At 37.9% G+C, this 22,238-nt stretch overlaps 1 protein-coding gene across 2 annotated transcripts in view; it reads right to left on the bottom strand.

Annotated features, from left to right (window-relative positions):
• The window catches only part of FBXL4 (F-box and leucine rich repeat protein 4), a 72,884-nt gene continuing 51,208 nt past the window's right edge, over window positions 563-22,238 (bottom strand). For both annotated transcript variants that reach the window (XM_018053135.1, XM_018053136.1), the window contains exons 7-9: window positions 9,569-9,640; window positions 6,478-6,790; window positions 563-1,119 (exon numbers count right to left, since the gene is read on the bottom strand). In XM_018053135.1, coding sequence (XP_017908624.1) covers window positions 956-1,119; window positions 6,478-6,790; window positions 9,569-9,640 — 549 coding nt within the window. In that variant the 3' untranslated portion in view covers window positions 563-955. The remainder of the gene's footprint in view (window positions 1,120-6,477; window positions 6,791-9,568; window positions 9,641-22,238) is intronic.

Here is a 22,238-nt window from a genome sequence, read left to right as displayed (position 1 = left end):
CCCTGTGTGGGAAAATAAATTTTGTTACAATAAACATTTAACATTAGTTTGGTATTTGGAACAGCCCTGCTTTTTCATTCCACAAAATATTTTCTGTCTACTTTCTTAGCAGCAGAACTAAATCAATTTACAATTAACAAAACAATGTTTCTTTTCTTTGTTTCCTCCACTATAGCTGGTTTCTGATTATTAAAGGTGCTGGGGCACAGAAAAAACAAATAAATAAAATCCACATATAATTCAGATGACTTAAACCTTTCCCTCTGGCAAATTTTTAAGGCATCTGCTGAGCAATTGTAAAATTATTTCATTTAGGACCTCTTGTTCTTATCTTTGCCCATCTTTTTATACTGTTATTACCCAACAGTAAAATAGATAAATATATCAGAAAAGTGGAGAAACCAAAAAGTTTCAACTTGAATAATTAGTATATCAACTTAAAAAATAACCTTAACAGATGAAAAATAAGATTCTTCCTTCACACAACTCTGACAATTTTGTACATGCCAAACAGAATACTGGCCAGGTCATAAGGCTTATTATTAATAAGGCATCCTTACATGGAGGTGTGAAAAATTAATTTTATTTTTGCATAAATATCATGATACTTTATTGTCCAAAGTGCTCCTTTCAAAATAAGTTAAAATGTTTCCATATTACTTTTATCAAACATATAGTTACTGACTAAAGCATTATACCACTGATTAATCAAAGATAAAAACAATATGAGCCACTCAAATATTCTTGAAGGAAAGTGCTTACATTATTTTGTGAAAACATCTGTTTAAATCATTGATGCAGTGATTTAAGGGACAATTCCACATTTTTCTTTAAAATCCACAAACGTCTTAATGGGACATTAAGACATGCCCACCATTATAAAAACTAAACAAAACCAACCCCAAAATAAAACCCTAAAAAAGCACATTCATTTTATTACAGGATATATATGAAGTCACTGGGTAAAGCTCTTTTTTATGAACACTTTCGGAAAGCTCGCACTTAGTTCCAGCACAGCTCTATTATCAATCTGAGAACAGAAGGACACATCAAGTAAGGAGAGATCTTTGCAAGATTCCAGGAGTTTTCTTAAGGAGGCCGGACTTACCATTCTTGTTCCTGTTTAAAAACAATACAAAACAAAATATTATACAACCTTCATATAATATCCTGATGAAAAGTTCCTTTTGTTAATTATTTAAAACACATTTAAAATAGCCTTTTAAAAATTGAGAACATTTCTTAAAAGATTTAATATTGAAATTGTCCTATAAAAAATAGTTTTCCAGCCAAGCTGGTGAATCTAGGACCTGAATTTCATCAACGACCTACCCATTTGATTTTCATTCCTACCTCCTACCCTTTCCAATCAGCTCCTCCAGACTTTCCTATTTCTGTTCGCCCCAGTTCAAAACTGTTTGCACATCTCATTTTCCTGAACCCGTGGGTCAAATCAGGCCTCAATACTTACAATTATTCAACCTCTAATTCCATGCAGTGCAATTACTGAACAACTACCCTGCAGAAACTTCTGTCTCAGGGCACTGGAGATACAAAGATTAGTAAGACATGTGCCTGCCTTAAAGAACTCATTGACCAGAGTTGAAAGCAAATAAGTACAATACAACTTGATAAGTTTTACAGTAAGTATAAAATGGCATGACTGGAAGACAAATGATGGCTGATGAGTACTATTTAGCTCATAATAAATTTGAAGTGATTATGGGGTATTCAGATGGCATATAAATCATATAAATTAAGTAAAACACCTGATACATGGCAGGTACTCAAAACATACCAAATATGACTAGGCTCTAAGATGTCATGTGTTGTAACTACAGATTTTCTAGGGAGGGAAAAAAAAAAAAAACCCACAATGGTATTGCGTATACATTCGTGGGATGGGAATTAAAGTTTCTGAAACAGTAGTCTATGCCTTTTGCTCTGAGAAATCCTATCTCCTCCCCTCCCTGCCACAGACTCTTGAAGCTGTGACTATACTGCTATCCTGACTGTGACCAGCCCTGTGACAAAAAAATGCAGATCCTCCTGGGAATTCAGAATTGGGATTCAGTAAAGTCTCCAGTGCCCACTCAATCTCTTGAACTAAAGACATGGAAAACTGGGTCAGGATTGCGATATTTGGCCATGTGTACCCAGAGAAGCAGAGATGGAGAGCATGACAAGAGAAGAACAAAGCAAGACCAGAGGGAGATGCAGACACAAAGCCTACGGAAGCAGAGGGAAGGCATCGGGGATGGGGGCCTCAGCAGGCAAGACAGGAGAAGGAAGGAAAATGAGAAAAAGCTCCCTCGCCTTTTGATGGTTTTCGGTCCCTCCTGAGGTCTGACCACAGGCAGCTTCTACCCATGGGATCTGAGATGGACACCTATATCTTCATGATAATTGTCTTTTCCGTATGCTTTAGTTGGTGGCTCAGGCGGTAAAGAATCTGCCTGCAATGTGGGAGATTGGGTCAGGCAGATTCCCTGGAGAAGGGAATGGCTACCTACTCCAGTATTCATGCCTGGAGAATTACATGGACAGAAGAGTCTGGTGGGCTACAGTCCAAGGGGTCACAAAGAGTCAGACACGACTGAGAGACTAACACTATACTGTAAGCTATCCTGATGGGGATTTTGTTATAAAAGATCAGAAAACTTCACCAAAGCCTGTGAAGTTTTTCACCTAGGGTTGTGACCATTGTCTATTTGCCAGTCTTGGTCATTTGAATCTGAGCTTCCTGATAAACTGTTGTTGTTCAGTTGCTAAGTCGTGTCCAAATCTTTTGTGACCCCATGGACTGTAGCCCGCCAGACTCCTCTGTCCATCGGATTCCCCAGGCAAGAATACTGGAGTGAGTTGCCATTTCCTCCTCCAAAGGATCTTCTGGACTCAAGGATCAAACCTGTGTTTCCTGCATTGCAGCTTGGATTCTTTACCACTGAGCCACTAGGGAAGTCTTTCCTGATAAATCCGGAGCTCCTAAAGCCCAAGAGAATTTCAGGGAAGGAAGTCAGAGACTGAACATTTAACTGGGCTAGTGTCCCCTGTCGTATTCTTCCAGGGCACTCTGTGCTGTGGTTTTGTCGTCTACTTAGGACACAATCCTGTTTTCAGTCAGCTTGCTCTTTCAGGGCACTGAGTATCTCCAGTGTTGAAAACAAGGCCAAACACAGTATATGCTCAATAGGTGTGTAATCAACAAAAGGATGAAGGGATGGTGGCTAATTTCCCAGTGCCATTACCCTGGTGTAGACCCGCATTAGATGGATTATTGCAGCCAATCTCTGGTTTTGATCTCTTCCTTCTCCAAGTCACCTACTACTCATTTCCAGGTAAGGATTCCTAAAATATAGCTCTAAATATATCATTCATACCCCTAACTGAAGCCCAGTAAGAGCTCTTCCTTAATTTTGTGCAGATTCCTCATCCTGGTGTTCAAAACTCCCCATGTTACCCTCCATTATACCAACATTTTAGATCAAATAAGACTGACTATTCTCTAAAGATATCCTGTGATTTCAACTCCTCTGCTTTTGCTTCATGCTATTCTTTCTGCCTAAAATGCCCTCCTCCCCCAATTTCCTGCTCATTTTTTAAGTCTATCTTTCAAATACCTATTAGCCTTTTTTTTTTTTTTAATTATTTTACGTATTTATTTATTTGGGGCTGTGCTGGATCTCCGTTGCGCAGCACGGGTTTTCTCTAGTTGCGGCAAGCAGGGGCTCCTCTCTAGCTGTAGCACGTGGGTTTCTCCCTGCAGGGCTTCCCTTCTTGCAGAGCGTGGGCTCTAAGACAGCTGGGCTTCAGTAGCTGTAGCACATGGGCTCAGTTGCCCCGCAGCATGTGGGATCTTCCTGGACCAGGGATCGAACCAGTGTCCCCTACACTGACACACGGATTCTCAACCACTGGACCACCAGGGCAGTCCCCTATTAGCCTTTTGAATTAAGCCTTTCTTTATTTCTCTCATCATATATATACTTCTCTTTGCTTTGAGCCTCATCACGATGGACTTGCTTCTACCTTGCATTACAGTTATTTATATGCTTGTTTTATTTCTTCTTGCTAGGTTATCAACTCTCTGAAGACAGGTACTCTATCTTATTCAGCTTTGTAATGATAGATACGTACGTTCAGTATGAAGAAGTTATGCCACTTAACATTCATATGTGCTAATCACAAAATGACAAATAAAATAATGAATATCAGCATGGTTTAAATAAGAGTCCCTTTTAAAAGAAAACAATAAGGATTCTAACACTAAATGGTGAAAAGAAACCAAAAAACAATAAAAATACAGCAGAGTGGTTAGAAGCAGAGACTCTGGTTCACGTCCAGATTCCTTACTAGTCAGGAGCCCTGGACAAATCATTTAATTTATTTCTATCTGTTTTCTCTTCTGTGGCTAATATATCTATTAATACCTCATGAGGTTATGGTGATGATTAAATAAGTTAAAATATGCTCAGAACAGTATAAAGCATACAGTCACTTTGGTGTTAACATTATGAATTATTATTAGTGACATTTTTTTACTGTGCTCTTTATATTTGAAATAAGATGCTCCAATATATTTGCATGGTGGTCATCTTCCATTGAAAATTATATAACTATACTCAGCAAAATAAATAATGATACTCCCTTCCTCATGCAGTCACAAATATTTCAAAAGAAGTCATGATACTTCTTACCTGTATTTCTTTTATGTCTCTGTCAAGTAATTCATACATTCATAGACCAAACTTAGGCTACCTGACAACAGAGCCCATGGTCCATAACACCTGTGCTTTGTTTTGGGATCAGTGTTACTTATGTGTTTGGAGTTTGGTGGCATCTCTTTCAGATACTGGCTACTTTCCATTCTAGTATGTTTCGGGGTTTATTTGAGGGTTTTTTTGGAGGGGGAACTGTAAAATAGATTTTAAACAACACTGGCACCATCCTCTGAAGTGAAGCCTGATGGAATTCATGATTATTATTATTTTTTAATACAAATTTATTTATTTTAATTGGAGGCTAATTACTTTACAATATTGTATTGGTTTTGCCATACATCAACATGAATCCACCACGGCATGATTATTTTTAAAGGCCTTTGGCTGCTTTTTCTCATCGTCCCTGTGACTTTGACTTTTTTTTGAACATTTCAAAATATTTATCTTATAAAAAAAAGTCTAGGCTAATTCAAGGGAGAATGTGAATAGGTAGGAAAAGAAACAAGCAAGTTAAGTAGATGTGGTGTTTTGAAAAGACAGTACTGATCCTGGGCTCAAAATCCTTGTACTAGACCCTTGCTCTGCTACATGTTAACTGCTGGCTCCAGCACCCTCAACTATGAAAAGACAAATGATATCCAGATTTCTGAGCTGTGAAGATAAAGGAGAATATAACACAGATGAAGTATCTAGCCCAAAGTACGTATATAATAAACAAGAAGTTCTTCCTAAATTTTTTAAATCAACTTAATTGATTTTCTAAAATGTATTTACTTTTACTGAAGTAGAGTTGATTTATAATACTGTATTAGTTTCAGGTATATGGTGCAATGAATTCAGTAATTTTTGAAGATTATATTCCATTATAAGTTATTATAAGATACTGGATATAATTCTAGCATATATATATCTTTGTTACTTAGTTTGTAACTATTAACCCTATATGCTTAATTTTCCATTCCTAAGTTTTTAAGAAACAATTTCTGCCTATAAGTAACTCTGATAAGTAACATGTGACTATATAAGCAACACCTACAAATGTACCATAAGCCTGGACTGTGGAGAGATTTTAAGTGAAACCAGAAACACCAGTGCTGAAAATCTTCAGGTTTCCCTTTGGCTAAATGTTGAATAAACAGGAAAAGATATAACTAGCACTTCAAGGACTAATCTATTGGTATTAACAGATTACCGGAAACACAGTGCAAGTGTTTTGGGTTCATAACTGTGTGGACAATTATAACCATGGCATTCTAGCAACTCTGGCCAACATCAGAAGTAACAAAATATCACACAGTTTCTGGCTGTAAATTGCAATAAAGACACAAGGAATCCCAGAACTGGGAAGCATTTTCAATAGCTCTGCCTTAGGGTAGAACTACTCCTAAAAGCACAATCATCAGGGATAGAGACTTACAGTATTCTTTAATCAAGAATTTAACATCAAGAAGCCATGTGTGTGTGTCTTGAATTCATTATACAAACGAATTATTTCTTATCTGTCAATAAAAATGGAGAACACGGCTCATCCAAACTCTCATTCTTCTCACTAGACCAAGAACTAAGGATTATTCAGAGCTTTCTGATAAATTCAATGATAAAATTCTGTTATTGCCCTCCCTCTCTTACTTAAGGACAGTTATAATTATCAAGACAACATTTTGATTGCATCCAAGATTTTTTTTTTCTTTATAAAATGTCTGAGATTAGCTTTTATGTCAAGGCTTTGAAACAAAACTTACAGACTGCACCTTACCTAATATGTCCAATTGGCGTAATCTGGTACAATTACACGCCAGTTCTTCGATGTCTGTGTCACACACCGACCTATTAGCTGTTAGAAAGAGTTTCTGCAAGTTTGGAAGCTGGCGTGCCAGTCTGGCAAAGCACCCGGTGCTGCTCTGCAGAGTAGGGCACCAGCCGAGGTCAAGTTCCTCCAGAAGCGGACACCCTGAAGCCAGTTCGGCTATCCCGCTCTCAGTGATGTTCTTACATCTCCACAGATCCAGAGTCCGGAGTTTTTTACACTTGGCTCCTATCATGCTAGCTGTCACATCGTAGTCTTCAATCTGGAAATCAAGTAATTTCAGTCTTTCCCATACAATGCTCAGAAACAGAAACTGTCTGGAGCATGTTCAAACATCCTTAATCACCTCCTGTTGTTTGCTTCCACGTAAACATCCCCACATTGCAGTAAATACAGATCTGCTCACTCATCTCCCAGAGCGGCCGCTGTTTCATAGAACAGCAAGAGTAATCACGTCCTTAAAAAGCCACTTACAAGAATTCCAGACAGGATGTTAATGAATTAAATCCAAAGGCAGCCTGAAATCCTCAGGCCCTCTTGAAGAATCTGAGGATTATTTAGTGTATGCCTCCCATTTTGACAGTGCTGTTGCCACTTTGATAGGTATGTAAGATCTCCCTGAGAAAGGTCTGTACTTTGCTAGGCATTAAAATAGTAAGTGAATATGTTGATAGTATTAATAAGGATACTAGTTTTGGTTAAAGGAGGTCCCTGGAGACTGAAAACGCAACCGGAAAATAATTTAGATCGTGATACATTAGCTGTTGTCAGTTATCAGAGGTGTCAAGTGATTTAACTCATGATTATGGGATAAGCTTCTACTAATCAAGAATTAAACATTGTTCATGGACTTTGACTGTTTTAATGATGTTTCTTTAAACAGATTCGTTTAAAGAGTTTTATTTGCTTTTGTTATAATCAGGTATTGGCACTATCACCAGACATCAAAAGGAAATGAAACAGCAAACATTGTCAATGATTACTTCCTTTTGTTTATTTCTTTATTCATATTTTCATCTACAATGTGCCAGCACTACTCCAGACATCCGGAACAACAGTGAACCAAAAAAAAAAAAAAAAAAAAAATACCGTGTTCGCATTTCTTGGAAAGACATACAGACAGATAAGTGAGCAAAATAAATTCAGAGAGTGATAAGTAAAATAATAAAACAAGGTGCTGCGAGAGTGATAACAGTGGCAGGGGTTGAAGGAGGGAGTAGCGGCTACCAGGGTCTCTGGGAAAGGGGGGGACACGTTCATAGATGTAATATGGAGAAACAGGTTCAGTGTCAGGTAAAGCTAGAAAATATTGGCTTAAGCAAAGGCAAACTCTCTTTATTGTAGGACATACTATTGAAAATGTCAGGAGGAGGATATAGGAGCATCGTTTCCTAATTTTGACCCAGAATTCCTATTTGCCCTACTCTTTCCCATAAATACACAACTTTCTAAATTGAATATCTTTTAGGACTAACGTTCCATAGGTCAACTTTGGAAAATATTGCCTGCTACTACACCTAATTCCAACTATAAACATACATAATTCCAACTCTAAAGTGCCTGTGATCAGAAGCCTGTTTTTCTAGAAAATGCTGCTCTACTTTATGGGGAGGTAATTAACAGGCAGAAACCTTTAGCCAAAGTTAAAACAGGGTCCTTACCAATCTAAAGAAGGCGGGCTAACAATAGGCAAAGATCCAAGTGACAGTAACTGGCTGGTGTGTTGTCACAGAAAGTGCCACGGAATGTCACTGAGCTCATCTAGAAGAGAAACTAGAAGGACCCAACAGAAGCCCATGAAATGGCTTACTAAGGTAAAAAGTTGATCAGAAGTAAGCAAAACTTAATACTGAGTGAGTAGGCTCCCAAGACTGTCTCCAGAGACCAAGATGAGCCTAAGCCTATGAAAGTGAAAGTGTCAGCACCTCAGTCACGTCTGACTCTGCAGCTCCATGGACTGTAGACTGATAGGCTCTTCTGTCCATTGAATTTTCCAGACAAGACTATCGGAGTGGGTAGCCTTTCCCTTCTCCAGGAGATCTTCCTAACCCAGGGATCAAACCCAGGTCTCCTGCACCGCAGGCAGATTCTTTATGGTCGGAGCCACCAAAGAAGCCCGCCTGAGTCTATACATGTGGTTTAACAAAGCCTAAGAAACTGTGATCTTGCAACCATCCTGCTTATTAAGGTCTTCCTAATAAGTGGATGCAAAACTGGAATGATTTAGGATTTCCCGAGTCTGCTTTGAGTGTGCGTTGGGGTTGGGGGGGACAGGTAAAAAATAAAAAGGAATAGATTGCTCTACAGTCAGTTACACTGGGAGATGCATTTCCTTTGAGTGTGTATGCACACATATACATACACAGAACACACACACATAAACACACCAAGGGCTCTGCTGTCCCTTAAGTGTCAGTACTATCTATTAACCATGCCATTTAGTTGAAAAACATTTAATTCATGGCATGAACTCTTTTAATGACATGTAAACTACAATTTTAAATCTCAAGATTATTCCAAGAGTCCCTAGACTTTTGGATTTCACAGACCAGTGACCACTGCTTCAAAAATATGTGAGCATCAACATAGGCTGGTGTCCATCATTTTATCTTACTCAATAAGGGCAGCAAAACAAACACAAAAGCAAACAAAATAAATTTATCTACTATCATCAACATTTCCAGGAAATAATCTCAGATCTCAAAAACTAAACTTAGCCTCGTGAAAAAGTATGACTTTTCAGTATTTGGGTATGACTGATTTACTATTTTGTAAAGAAGCCCAGAGAGGTAAATAGCTTGTCTGAGATAACATCTTACTTGAGGCAGAACCACCCACTTTATGCCACACTATACTTCTCTCCTTGTTCTCACAGATAAGTAATGTCCATGTTTCAAAGACAAACTCTTCGATTTAAGAAAAATGTTTGAAAATGGGGTGCACAGTTGCTAACCATAAATCTGAAAAGCTGCGAGTGGGTGTGGGTTGAGTCGCGATAAAATTCACCCATGGGAAGAAAAAGTAATTTTCCAATACTTACCATAACACAACTACCCAAACTGAGGTGCTGGAGGTCTGAACAGAAGTTCAAAATGCTGAGCAGGGCTGTTTGCTGCATTGGGACCCACATCAGACGCAAATAAGGAAGAAGAAAGAAAGTGAAACAAAGAGGTCAATTAGACATTAAGGGCTGTCACTGCTTTTCCTGAAACAGAGCTCAAAACCTCAGTTATAGACACCACAAATGCCATTTAATGAGTCCCCAGGTGTTCACACCATTGATTGGCTTGGAGTCAAGGTAATCATTACTCGTCTCCACATAAGTCATCACTCTGTATATGATTTTGCATGTCCTAAAGACACCTATATTCCCTATGACCTCTCAGTGCACTTCCCAAAGGTAAGCAATTTGAAAGCCTGGTGAAGACGAAATAACAAGATAAGCCAAACCATCCCTCCCTAAAACACACACACACACACACACACACACACACACACACACACACACACACACACACAAGAGCTGGTGACTGTAAAACAGCACAGCTTTGACATTCACTGATCAGCTGCAGCCTGATGGAACTGCCAATAGCCACCCCAAATCAGGATGGAGCCGGTGACTTTAATGTCAAAGGATTCTCTTTGTTGACAAGGATCCCAACAACCATCGAGCACCTGTCACTAGCAACATGCTCACTGAAACGTATATACTGTGTGCTTTCTAGTCATGTTCCTGCCATTTCAGCCCATCCATCCTGGGCAGTGAAAAGGGTCTCACCACTAAAGAAACCCAAAGGTGTGCGAGACTGCTACATAATCATGGTTCCTGAAACATCTCTAAACAATCAAAATTTCACTTGATTACACTGTGACAAATTTTAAAACAAACAATGCAAAACATTCAGATTACTAGTTTTTCTTTTATAAACTATAAAAAATTACTATTCAAACATGTGGCAAACTTTCTAAATATTTGAGCTAAATAAATACCATCTAACAAAATTAAAATGATAGTATACAACCTCTGTTTAATCTATTTCAAGTGTTATAAAACCAAAAAAAAAAAAAAACAGCAGTTAGTGCTATATTTAAAATGGATTACCAACAAGGACCTACTGAATAGTAAATGGAACTCTGCTCAATGTTATGTGGCAGCCTGGATGGGAGGGGTGTTTGGGGGAGAATGGATACATGTATATGTATGGCTGAGTTCCTTCACTGTTCACAGCTAATTATACTTGTTTAGGCAAATATTTTACAATAACTTACACAGTCTGCATATTAAATTGAGAATTAAAAATTCATTTAATTATACATAAAAATGATAACTTTTCATTCCTACCTTAAAAAAGGAACTAACATAGAACATAAGAGATTCATATTGAAGGAAATCACACATCTTTCCTAAATAAGAGATGAGAGATCAAATGCTGACATTTGATATGAGGGGATAAGAACGACCTTGGAAGAGATGCTGTGAGGAATGTAACAAGGAGTCAAATAGAGATAAATAAAAGGGTTGATTGGGAGCACTGAGGTGAGCCAGCACAAGTTAACAGTTTCCTGACTTTCTCCAGCAGAGCTCATGATAAGCCAGAGACTGTAGGAATACCCAGATACCAGTTCAGGTTGGTCACTCAGTTGTGTCCAACTCTGCAACCCCACAGACTGCAGCACACCAGGCATCCCTGTCCATAACCAACGCCCAGAGCCTGCTCAAACTCATGTCCATCGAGTCAGTGATGCCATCCAACCGTCTCATCCTATGTTGTCCCCTTCTCCTCCTGCTTTCAATCTTTCCCAGGTATAGAGTACAAGTCTACAGATCAGCCTGCAATCTCTCCAAATCCAGTTAACCAGTCTCCTTCTAGAGTATCTTTAGTATCTTTTCTTTTCTCTATTCTATTAGTATTCAGAATGAAAGTACTACTATTGATGATAAAGCAAAAAGCAGAAACTGCCTCTTCACTTCCAGGCATAAAATGACCTGGTTTTAGAAGAACCACAGACTCAATGATTTAGAGCAGGAGCTGATGAAACACTGCTCATTGGACTATCGTCTGTTTTTGTAAATAAAGTTTTGTTGAAACAAGGCACACCCATTTCTTTCTGTATTGTTTATAACTTTTCATTCTACAGCAGCAGGGCTGAGTAGTTACGACAGAGACCATATGGCCTGCAAGGTCGAAAATATTTATTATCCTCAGAATGAACAGGCCCACCTCCAACTTAAGAAAACAATTCTACCTTAATGACTACTGGAAGCACTTCTACACTTCTAGAACACACACACAGATGGATTAAAGCTGCATTAAGGGTGCTGCAAAAAAGGCATTCAGAAATAAAAACTGACCAATTTTATGAACCTCTCATTTAAAAGATTTAAGATACTTTTAAGGTCCCCAAATTGACAAATTCTGCTGGTTAGTCCTGTAAAATTCAATATAAGCATAAGAGTAGCTCTATAAAATTAAAATACAATTTAAATAGTTAGAAGCTTTAATAATGCAAAGCAGCAGATTCATTTTCAAATGAGTTTGCAATTTTTAAACAAAGGTCAACGTTATTTAAATCACTGTGGAAGGGGAGTCACTTGGAAGTGACTGGATTCATGTTAATTCCTTCTGCAGAATTTTCAAAACATACTCTAGGTCAGTAGTCCCCAGCCTCTTAGGCACCAGTGACAGGTTTCCTGGAAGATAATTTTTCCACGGACTAGGGTTGGGGGGACCAGTTTGGGGATGATTAAAGTGCACTATATTTATTGTGCACTTTATTTCTATTATTACATCAGCTCTACCTCAGATCATCAGGCATTAGATCCCAGAGGTTAGGGACCCCTGCTCTAGATGAATGCTGGCACCTGGTAAGTAGGATTTTCACTCATAAAGAAAGAATCCTTTCGTATTCTACCTGAAATCTACCTACTGGCCTTGATCAGCAGCTTCAAAATCCAATGGATAACTATAGGTTACAGACAATTATTATTGCCACTACTTGTTACAAGGAAATTTATTAAGAAATAAAGGAGGGATTCCCTGGTGGCTTGTGGGAAAGAAGCCGCCTGCCAATGAAGACACTGGTACACTGCCTGGTCCAGGAAGATCCCACATGCCGTGGAGCAACTAAGCCCTTGCACAACTATTAAGCCTGTGCTCTAGAAGCCAGGAGTCCCGAATACTGAGCCCACATGCCACAACTACCAAAGCCTTAGTAGCACTCTAGAGCCTGATCTGCAACAAGAGAAACCACTGCAATGAGAAGCCTGCATATCACCCTAAAGAAGAGCCTCTGCTCACTGAAACTAGACAGAGCCTCTGCAGCAATGAAGACCTAGCACAGCCAATAATAAATAAATAAATATTTTTTAAAGCATATGTAAAAGATGAAAGAAGATAGAAATTCAAATTTTCATTGACAGTTTTTTGAAGAGATGCTATCCATAAAGTAATCTATCATAATCTCCTTTCTTCCAGACTTCTAAAGGGCTAAGCAAAAATACTTAGTAAAATGATAACTGATGCTTATTATACTCACATATAAGTTTTAGATAGCCCTGATTTATAGCTTAGTAGAATAACAATCATATATATTTATGTATCATGCATATTTTATAATATAATGAGACCTTATATAATCCACATATGCAATATTATGGTCACTATTTTACATTAATATAGGTTTATAGTTATTGTAACTAGTTAATAAGTTTTACAATTAAAATTTTTTACAGTTAAAAATTGTTGCTTATCTTTAATAACAAATACAACCTTACTTACAACACTCTTAATATAGGATGGTAGAATTTTTTAAATCAGTATTTTCTACTCTAAAACATTCCTAGACAGCATATTAATGAAACAGATAACAAGTCTATATATCACAAACATACATTAAATAAAATAGACTAGTGACATCACCTTATCACAAATGTGCTTTCACTGTCAGAGCAGTAACTACAAGTAATGAGATGAGATGTTAGAAAAGTATATTCACTAATGAATATTTACAAATTTACATAAATACCACCAAAGAAATCCTAAGAACACAATAACTCAATTATTGAAATTTAGGATACACATACATGTATGAATTTCTCTTTCTCTAATATTTCTGGGGCCCAGAATTCTGATATCAATAAATTTGGGTAAGGGAAATATAGACTAAAAGTTGAAGTATTTTAAGAACTATTTAAAGTACTTGAAACTATATTTAGGATATTTAAATTCAATTACTTTATAGATGTTTATATAAATCTTTACTATAAACTGTTTCTTTTATACTGTTTAAATACACAATATGATACAGTTTATATCCTGATACATAACCACAACTTGAAAGTAATATTGTCTTTAACAGGTTAAACCTGAAGATCAACATTGTGGTAGAAAAGTTAGACTTCTGATTGAGCTCTAAAAAGAGAACGTTCAAGATCATGTCATTATTCAGTCGCTCAGTCGAGTCTGACTCTTTGCAACCTCATGGACACCAGGCTTCCCTGTCCATCTCCCAGAGTTTGCCCAAGAAACTATCTTGGGCGAGTTAAATAAGCAGAGTGACAATGTAAGTCTTGTCATACTCCTTTCCAATTTTGAACCAGTCCATCATTCCATGTCTGTTTCTTCTTGACCTTCATACAGGTTTCTTAGGAGAGTTAAGGTGGTCTGGTATTCCCATCTCTTTAAGAGTTTTCCAGTTTGCTGTGATCCACACAGTCAAAGGCTTTCACATAGTCAATGAAGCACATGTATAATCCAATGAATGTTGGCAATTTGATCTCTGGTTCCTCTGCATTTTTTAAATCCAGCTTGTACATCTGGAATTTCTTGGTTCACAGTCTGCTGAAGGTTAACTTGAAGGATTTTGAGCATTACCTTGCTAGCATGAGTGCAATGATGTGGTAGTTTGAACATTCTTTGCCACTGCCCTTCTTTGGGGTTGGAATGAAAACTGACCTTTTTCAGTGTCAAATTCCAAAAACCAATGTGTGTGAAACAACACAACCTAAGACCAAATCACACACATATGCCTTGCCCTATGGTCTCATTTCAGAGTTTATTTCTACCATGGTAGTGGATCTCTCCTATAATAATACAGTTGAACACATCTTTGGTCACAGATGACTAAACCAATCATTTTCCATATCAGCCCATGATGGATGATGGCAGAGATGTGCAGTCAAAAAGTCATGGCACTTTGCATACCAGCTGAACTGGGCTGTAACCCTACTGCCTACATTAACAGAAAGAATGCTCTGATCTGAGGGTTAAGGGTTGGATTGTTTAGAGAGAACAGAAGACAAGTCTGAAGCACACTTGGCTTTTAAAAATAAATAAACAAAATAGAGGCCATCTGTGCTCTACTTACCAATATACATAAATATGTTCTTTAAATCAAGTAAGAATGCAGCCAGAAGAACATCATTATCTATGTGTCAGAAAGCAAATTCATGGCACTAAATCAAATCATACTGTTTTCAAAAGACATGCATCTTCTGTAGGAAAGCTCAGGTGCTCTCATCAACAGATGGGAGTGGTACACATTTTACTTATATATAAACCAGCACAGAAAAAAGAAAATAGGAAGTGAGTTTTGATATTCAACAGAAGTAAAGATCAACTGCTTTTGTTTGTCTTCTAGTCCATTAAGATGAAGGCAGTGGGGCCCTTGAAACTTGTCCCAGCACAGTGAGCCCGGTAAACACTTGCTGTACCACACTTACAGATTACTGTCATATGCTAGTCCCCTACAATACCTACAGTCAGTTTTTTCACTTCTTCAGATTCTTTCAATTTATGCTCTATCATTCTTGAAGTGAGGCAATCAAAACTGGATGCAGGTGTTCCATTTATAACTCCAACTTAAAAAAAAAAACACTCTTGGTTCTCTTGTCTGCTGCTAAGCAACAGAATGACATTCTTACTGAGCAACCTACACACCCCAACTCACCCCCAACTCCAGACATTTTTTTTCCCCAAAACAAAGAAAAGGTAAACAGGTTGAAACTCCTAACACTAACCCATATTGCTTTAGACAATGTGAAGGCCTTCTTTTGAAGCCACTTTTTGTGCAATGTGTTAAAAAGCTATCCTATGCCATCCTGTACAAGTTGTATTAGTTCGCTAGAACTGCCACGACAAAATACTGTAGACTGGGTAACTTAAACAACAGAGATTAATTTTTTCACAATTCTGGAGGCTAGCAGTCTGAGATCGAGGTGTTAGCAGGGTTAATTTCTTCTCAGGCCTCTCCTCTTGGCTTGAAACTGCCATTTACTTTCGGTGCTTTCATAGAGTCTTCCTTCTGTGTATCTGTGTCCTAATCTCTTCTCATAAAGAGACCACTCATATTGGATTAGACCCCACCCTAATGACCTCATTTAACTTAATCTTCTCTTGAAAGTCCCTATCTCCAAATACCTCACATTATGAGGTACTAGGGGTCAGGACTCCAACACATAAATTTTGGGGAGACACAATTCAGCCCATGGAATAAGTATTTAAGAATAGTTGCAGATATATGCCCCTTTAGGGGTAAAGAAGAGTTATATCTTTATTACTTTCAAATGGTTCAGGAAAAAATATGCATAAAGGAGAGCAATCTATTTTGTATGCAACTTTTCATAAGTCTAAAATTATTTCAAAATAAAAGCTCTTTCAAGTATTTAAGAGTCTATTCCACAAGTTAAATTTCTACAGCTCTCTCTCACAAAAATACATCATCACGTATGGCTAAAGAAGGACTTGTAATTAATGTTTATCATAAGTAATAAGAATCTTGTGAATAGAGATAAAAAGGACTAAAAGAACTTGAAGTCTTTCCAATCATTAAATATCTCACTCTACTATAATAACTTCCTTGTCATTAATGGTAGAAGAAACTAACTGCAATTAAAGTCTTCTTCATGTTTGTCCCCACCTTTTGCCTTAAGTCTTGCCTATACAATCATCAAGGACCCACCAAATTCAGTAAAAAGAAAATTACTGCATTTAATCATTCGTTTCACTAGTTATTCTGAGATTACGCATTAAACAGGGTCTTAACCTCAGCACATGGGTCATTTCTGTTTTCCATCCCTTTGCACTATCTTTTCATCAGGCATACAGTTACAGCCCTGCATCTACTGAAATTCAATCAATGTTTATATACCCCTAACTCTGAAAAGAGGTTATCTAATGATTTTCTCTCTCTCTTTTTTTTTTTTGATGTTTTAAGAAGACATTTGCTGGATCTCTGATGAAGCAATTTTTCATCACAATCCTAAACATATCTAAAGAAAGAAAAAGATCTCATGAAATAAACTAACAAAACAAACAGAAATGTATTTCACTGTCTTTTAGAGCTAAAAATTCTGGACAAATACAAGTTCAAAAAATTTTTTTACAAGTTTTCCAAGTTGTAGATCTCCCATCCATCTGCTTAGCTGATGTGCTTATTCTGTAGAAAGACAAACTTATCTGATGCTTACTAACTTGTCGAACAAAGAAAAGATAAATTGACAAGCGAGAGTTATCACTCATTCATTCAACACAGGTTTACCAAGTATCTACTACATATATTCACTATAGTGAATACCCGACAATGTTCTACATACTAGCTGTAAAGATAAAAAGAGTCAAACATGATCCCTCTCATTATGTAGTTTATAAGTTAGGAATGTACTTTCCTTTTACCAGAAACAGTTCAGAAGCATGAAGGCAGTAATTTAACCTAAGTCCCTCATAGCACATGCTGCTGCTGCTGCTGCTGCTAAGTCACTTCAGTTGTGTCTGACCCTCAGCGATCCCATGGACTGCAGCCTACCAGGCTCCTCCATCCACGGGATTTTCCAGGCAAGAGTACTGGAGTGGGGTGCCATTGCCTTCTCCCATAGCACATGATGGAAAAGATATTCCTATTTAGGAGGATCTATAAGAATACTTCACAAAGTTGGGAGTAACTTGTAGGATCATACTGAAAAAATCTATACTATCGTTTTCACATGTACACAAGTCTATCTAATTTACAGTGTGATGTTATTTACAAGTACGATCTAATTTGGTCTTCTCAATAGCCTATGTGATTGGGTAAATTTTTTAACAGGTAAACTTTCAGCTTAGTATAAGTGACTTTCTCAAGCACATAAATCTTTCAAGTGGGAAAACCAAGAAAACTGTTTTATGATGTGGGTCTCTGATACAGACTAAAAAACAAATATCTTCCCAGTTTTTACATTATAAAATAATGTCTGAATCAGATACCCAGAACTTGCTGCTGAGCAGTTTTAACCATAGTTAAAGTCTGATAAAGATCCTACTGCTGCTTCTTCTCACAGTAGGGTACTAGCTATGGTATAATCCAAAGCAGTGGAGCTGAGGAGAAAAATCTTAATGAACTAGGCCAGGGCATAAAAGGCTGGGTTTCAAAATGACACTTGGGGCTTGTTTTAAGGTTGCTTTCATTTTAATTGACTACCAAAGCAGCAATCAGACAGTATGCACAAAATGCATTGTGATACAACCTCAGTTTCTAACAAGGTTATACATGAGGCTCAGTGGTCACTGCAGCAGGCCTTGTCGGTAAAATCTATCAGGTAGAGAGAAGTATAGTGCTCTGGACCCACTGTTTCACCATTGGCTCAGGGAGGTGCCACATCAGCATACCAGGCTCTACCTACCAGCATATAGGGCAATTCTGACCCTGCTGCTGCTGCTAAGTCGCTTCAGTTGTGTTTGACTCTGTGTGACCCCATAGCCGGCAGCCCACCAGGCTCCCCCCTCCCTGGGATTCTCCAGGCAAGAACACTGGAGTGGGTTGCCATTTCCTTCTCCAATGCATCAAAGTGAAAAGTGAAAGTGAAGTCGCTCAGTCGTGTCTGACTCTTAGCGACCCCATGGACTGCAGCCTATCAGGCTCCTCCGCCCATGGGATTTTCCAGGCAAGAGTACTGGAGTGGGGTGCCATTGCCTTCTCCCCTACTCAAGTTTCATTCTCCTGGGTTCTCATTCTAATTCAGTACCCAGGCCAGAAACATGCTTGGCTATACCTAACCACTTAAGATCACACCACCTAGACATCAGCTATGCATTACTTTACATGCTAAAATATTTGGGGGATTATATGTCCCAGTGCTGCTCCCCACTATGATACAATATTGAGAGTTGGCCCATATATATAAACCATTTGCTTGAGGTAGTTTATTATGCATTGATTATACAAACTATTACTTAAATGTTTCTAAATGTGATTTGAATAACTGGTATTACAAATTCAGGACTAAGACTTCAAAATAAGTTTGCTCATAATAAAAATCAAAGTCCATTTTCCTATAGCAATTTAGACTGGAAAGTATTTACAGAATATAACTTCATAGTTTGTATTTTACACCAGATCAAAATGTTGTATATCTTAGTTACAATGTTTTATTTCCTTACCAATTGAAGATTAGAAAAGGATTAAGTGGTAAAGAAAAAGCTCTATTTTATTTGCTGAGTCATTTTCAACTCTTTGTGATTCCATGAACTGTAGCTCACCAGGTTCCTCTGTCCATGAAATTCTCCAGGCAAGAATACTGGAGTGGGCTACCATTTCCTTCTCCATTATATAGAGGTAGCCAAGCTATTAAAAGAACTACTATCCTATGTTCTTATGTATCTTACAATTTTCACTGTAACACTGAGGCCACCAAATCTGGGATCAAATCTTAATTCTAATTTGTTGCTCTGTGTCACTGGGAAACATTAACTTTTGGGGGGCTTTCATTTCAACATCACTCCAGTACTCTTGCCTGGAAAATCCCATGGACAGAGGAGCCTGGCAGGCTGCAGTCCATGGGGTTGCGAAAAGTCGGACACGACTGAGGGAGTTCCCTTTCACTTTTCACTTTCATGCATTGGAGAAGGAAATGGCAACCCACTCCAGTGTTCTTGCCTGGAGAATTGCAGGGACAGGGGAGCCTGGTGGGCTGCTGTCTATGGGGTCACACAGAGTCGGACACAACTGAAGTGACAGCAGCAGCAGCATTTCAACATATGTAACGTAAAGAAAGCAGAGCAGCAAAGAATCGATGCTTTTGAACTGTGGTGTTAGAGAAGTCTCTTGAGAGTCCCTTGGACTGCAAGGAGATCAAACCAGGCAATCCTAAAGGAAACCAGTCCTGAATATTCATTGGAAAGACTGATGCTAAAGCTGAAGCTCCAACACTTTGGCCACCTGATGCAAAGAACTGACTCATTGGAAAAGACCATGATGCTGGGAAAGATTGAAGGAGGGAGGAGAAGGGGACAACAGAGGATGAGATAGTTGGATGGCATCACCGACTCTATGGACATGAGTTTGAGCAAGCTTCAGGAGTTGGTAATGGACAGGGAAGCCTGGCGTGCTGCAGTCCATGGAGTCGCAAAGAGCTGGACTGAGCGACTGAACTGAACGTAAGAATAACACTTACTCTCACTGGACTAAAGGATTAAATAATATGCAAAATGTCTAGGACAGCAAACAAAATATACCCAGTGAGTTTTCTCAAACTTTGGGACAAAAGCCCCAGGTTCCAATATCCTCTAAAGCTACATTCACCATGCACACACACTTGCTTAAATCCTAAAAAATGGCATAAATGTATTCCACTTACTAATGTAGATTATATATAGATATATAAAATATAAGTCTACTATATCATAAATTGGTCTTTCTGAACATAATATGCTATCATGGTATCAATATTTTGTAATACTAATTTTTGCTTATTTTAGAATTACATAGAGTTTAGGGGGAAAAAAAAGGTAAAAGTGGCTAGCACTGGATAATCTGTATTCCTTAAAAGAAAAAAAAAAAAAAAACCTCTCCCAGGAAGTTCAAATTCATATCTTCTTTTTCTCCTCATATATTTCCTTAGAGGCATCTGAAATCAATTGCTGTTTTTCCTTTTCAGAACGGTTTAAAACATCTGAATGTCCTGCCAACGATCATGTGAAGATTTAGAGGGAAGCCAATCCCCTACATCTTGTCTTCTCACTCAGTTTTCTCATCCACCAACAACCAGCGCAGGACTGAAACAGTGCACTTACGGAAGGGAAAAAGGGTTGACACAGTGTTTTTCGCTCAGTCATGTCCAGCTCTTTGTGACCCCATGACTATAGCCCACCAGATAAGAAAACTGGAGTGGGCTGCATTCCCTTCTCCAGGGGATCTTCCTGACCCAGGGATCAAACCCAAGTCTCCCAAATTGCAGGCAGATTCTTAACCACCTGAGCTACCAGGGAAGCCCACGCTGTTCTGCCCAGGTAACAAGGGAGGTGCTTACAGATTGATACGATTACCAGTGAGTCACTTCGGTTTGTTTTAAAAGAGACCAGCTGATTGCACTGCCTTTCCCCTTTATTCCTCTGAGTCACTTAGTGCCTACAGGGGAGTCTGATGCAGATCTGAGAATGACAAGGTAACAGATGTGAACAAAGTATAGGCAGAGAGCACGGAATACAGAGCTGGGAAGCGGTTAAAAGTCAACACCGCCTGGTAGGTTTCTCTCCATTTTGAATTTTGCCATTTGTATCACTAAAATGAGATTATTTTTTATTTTATTGTAAGTCCAATGCAGATCAATGAAAATCAATTTTATAATTTTTTCTATGTACTAAATGTCAGAAAAATGATCTAGAATAAATTTAAAAATGATTTTATGGTCTTTTAGCAGCTGGATTAATAAAAACAAACTTTAATAGGTAGTAACATATGGTACAAACCAAATTTTACTTAATGAAATCATACAATGATTTCACATCTATATTTAAGTGACTGGGGGAAGCACAGTTGATGCTATTTAGACTTGGATACATATGTATAAGGTCTCCAGTCTTGAGCTATGAAATCTTCTCAATCCCTATAAAATCAAACTTTTAAAAATATATATAATCATATACTATCAGCTTCTGGAGGTAAATTGAAGAAAATTGTAGACTATTTAATGATTCCCTCACACTTAGATGATGTGAATTTATAACATTTCAAAAGCATATCATGGGAAAGATTTTTACAAATCAACCCAGATGTAAGATGCCTAGCAAGTTATATAATTTCTTCGTTTTTACCCTATTTTTCTTTCTGAAGGTTTACTTAATAATGAACTAAACTACATTTCTTCTTAAAGTTAAATTTAATCAGAAGATTTTCTAAATGGGGTGTTATCTTGCTCAGAGGGTATCAAACTTTACAGCACACAAGGCAATATAAAACAGTAAATATACCTGTAAAACACAGGTGTGGCATAATTTCAGAACGCAAAATCTACTCAAGCAAAGTTAGCTGACAATTTTACACCCTCATAAATCATGAGTCACTTCACCACGGACTAATGAAGACATGGACTAACACTATCTTTAAACAGGCATTCAGGGACAAAAGTCTTCTCATTCTACAGATAAAGAACCCTGGAACTTGAGAGTCTAGGATGTGAAAGAGATCACTAAGAGGTCACTAAGCTTGTTACTGGTGGGGCTAGAACTAGTATCAAAGTCTTCTTTCCACCAAGTCACCAGCTGAACTCTGGCTAAAACTCTGTCCCAAGTCAGGAATACTATATTCACGTTTCCATGGATTAGTTTAAAAACTATGTCAAGCTAAAGATATCTACTCTGATCTAGCAATAAAAAAGCTATACACCCAGATAGTTTTATAGATAAATTCTACCTAACAGATAATTCTCATTTATTAAAGTTATTCCACCACTCGAATGG

Source organism: Capra hircus, chromosome 9 (genome assembly GCF_001704415.2).
Source record: "Capra hircus breed San Clemente chromosome 9, ASM170441v1, whole genome shotgun sequence".
NCBI classification, from domain to species: Eukaryota; Metazoa; Chordata; class Mammalia; order Artiodactyla; family Bovidae; genus Capra; species Capra hircus.
Note: the sequence above shows the minus strand (reverse complement) of the source record. Positions and strands in the feature narration are given on the sequence as shown.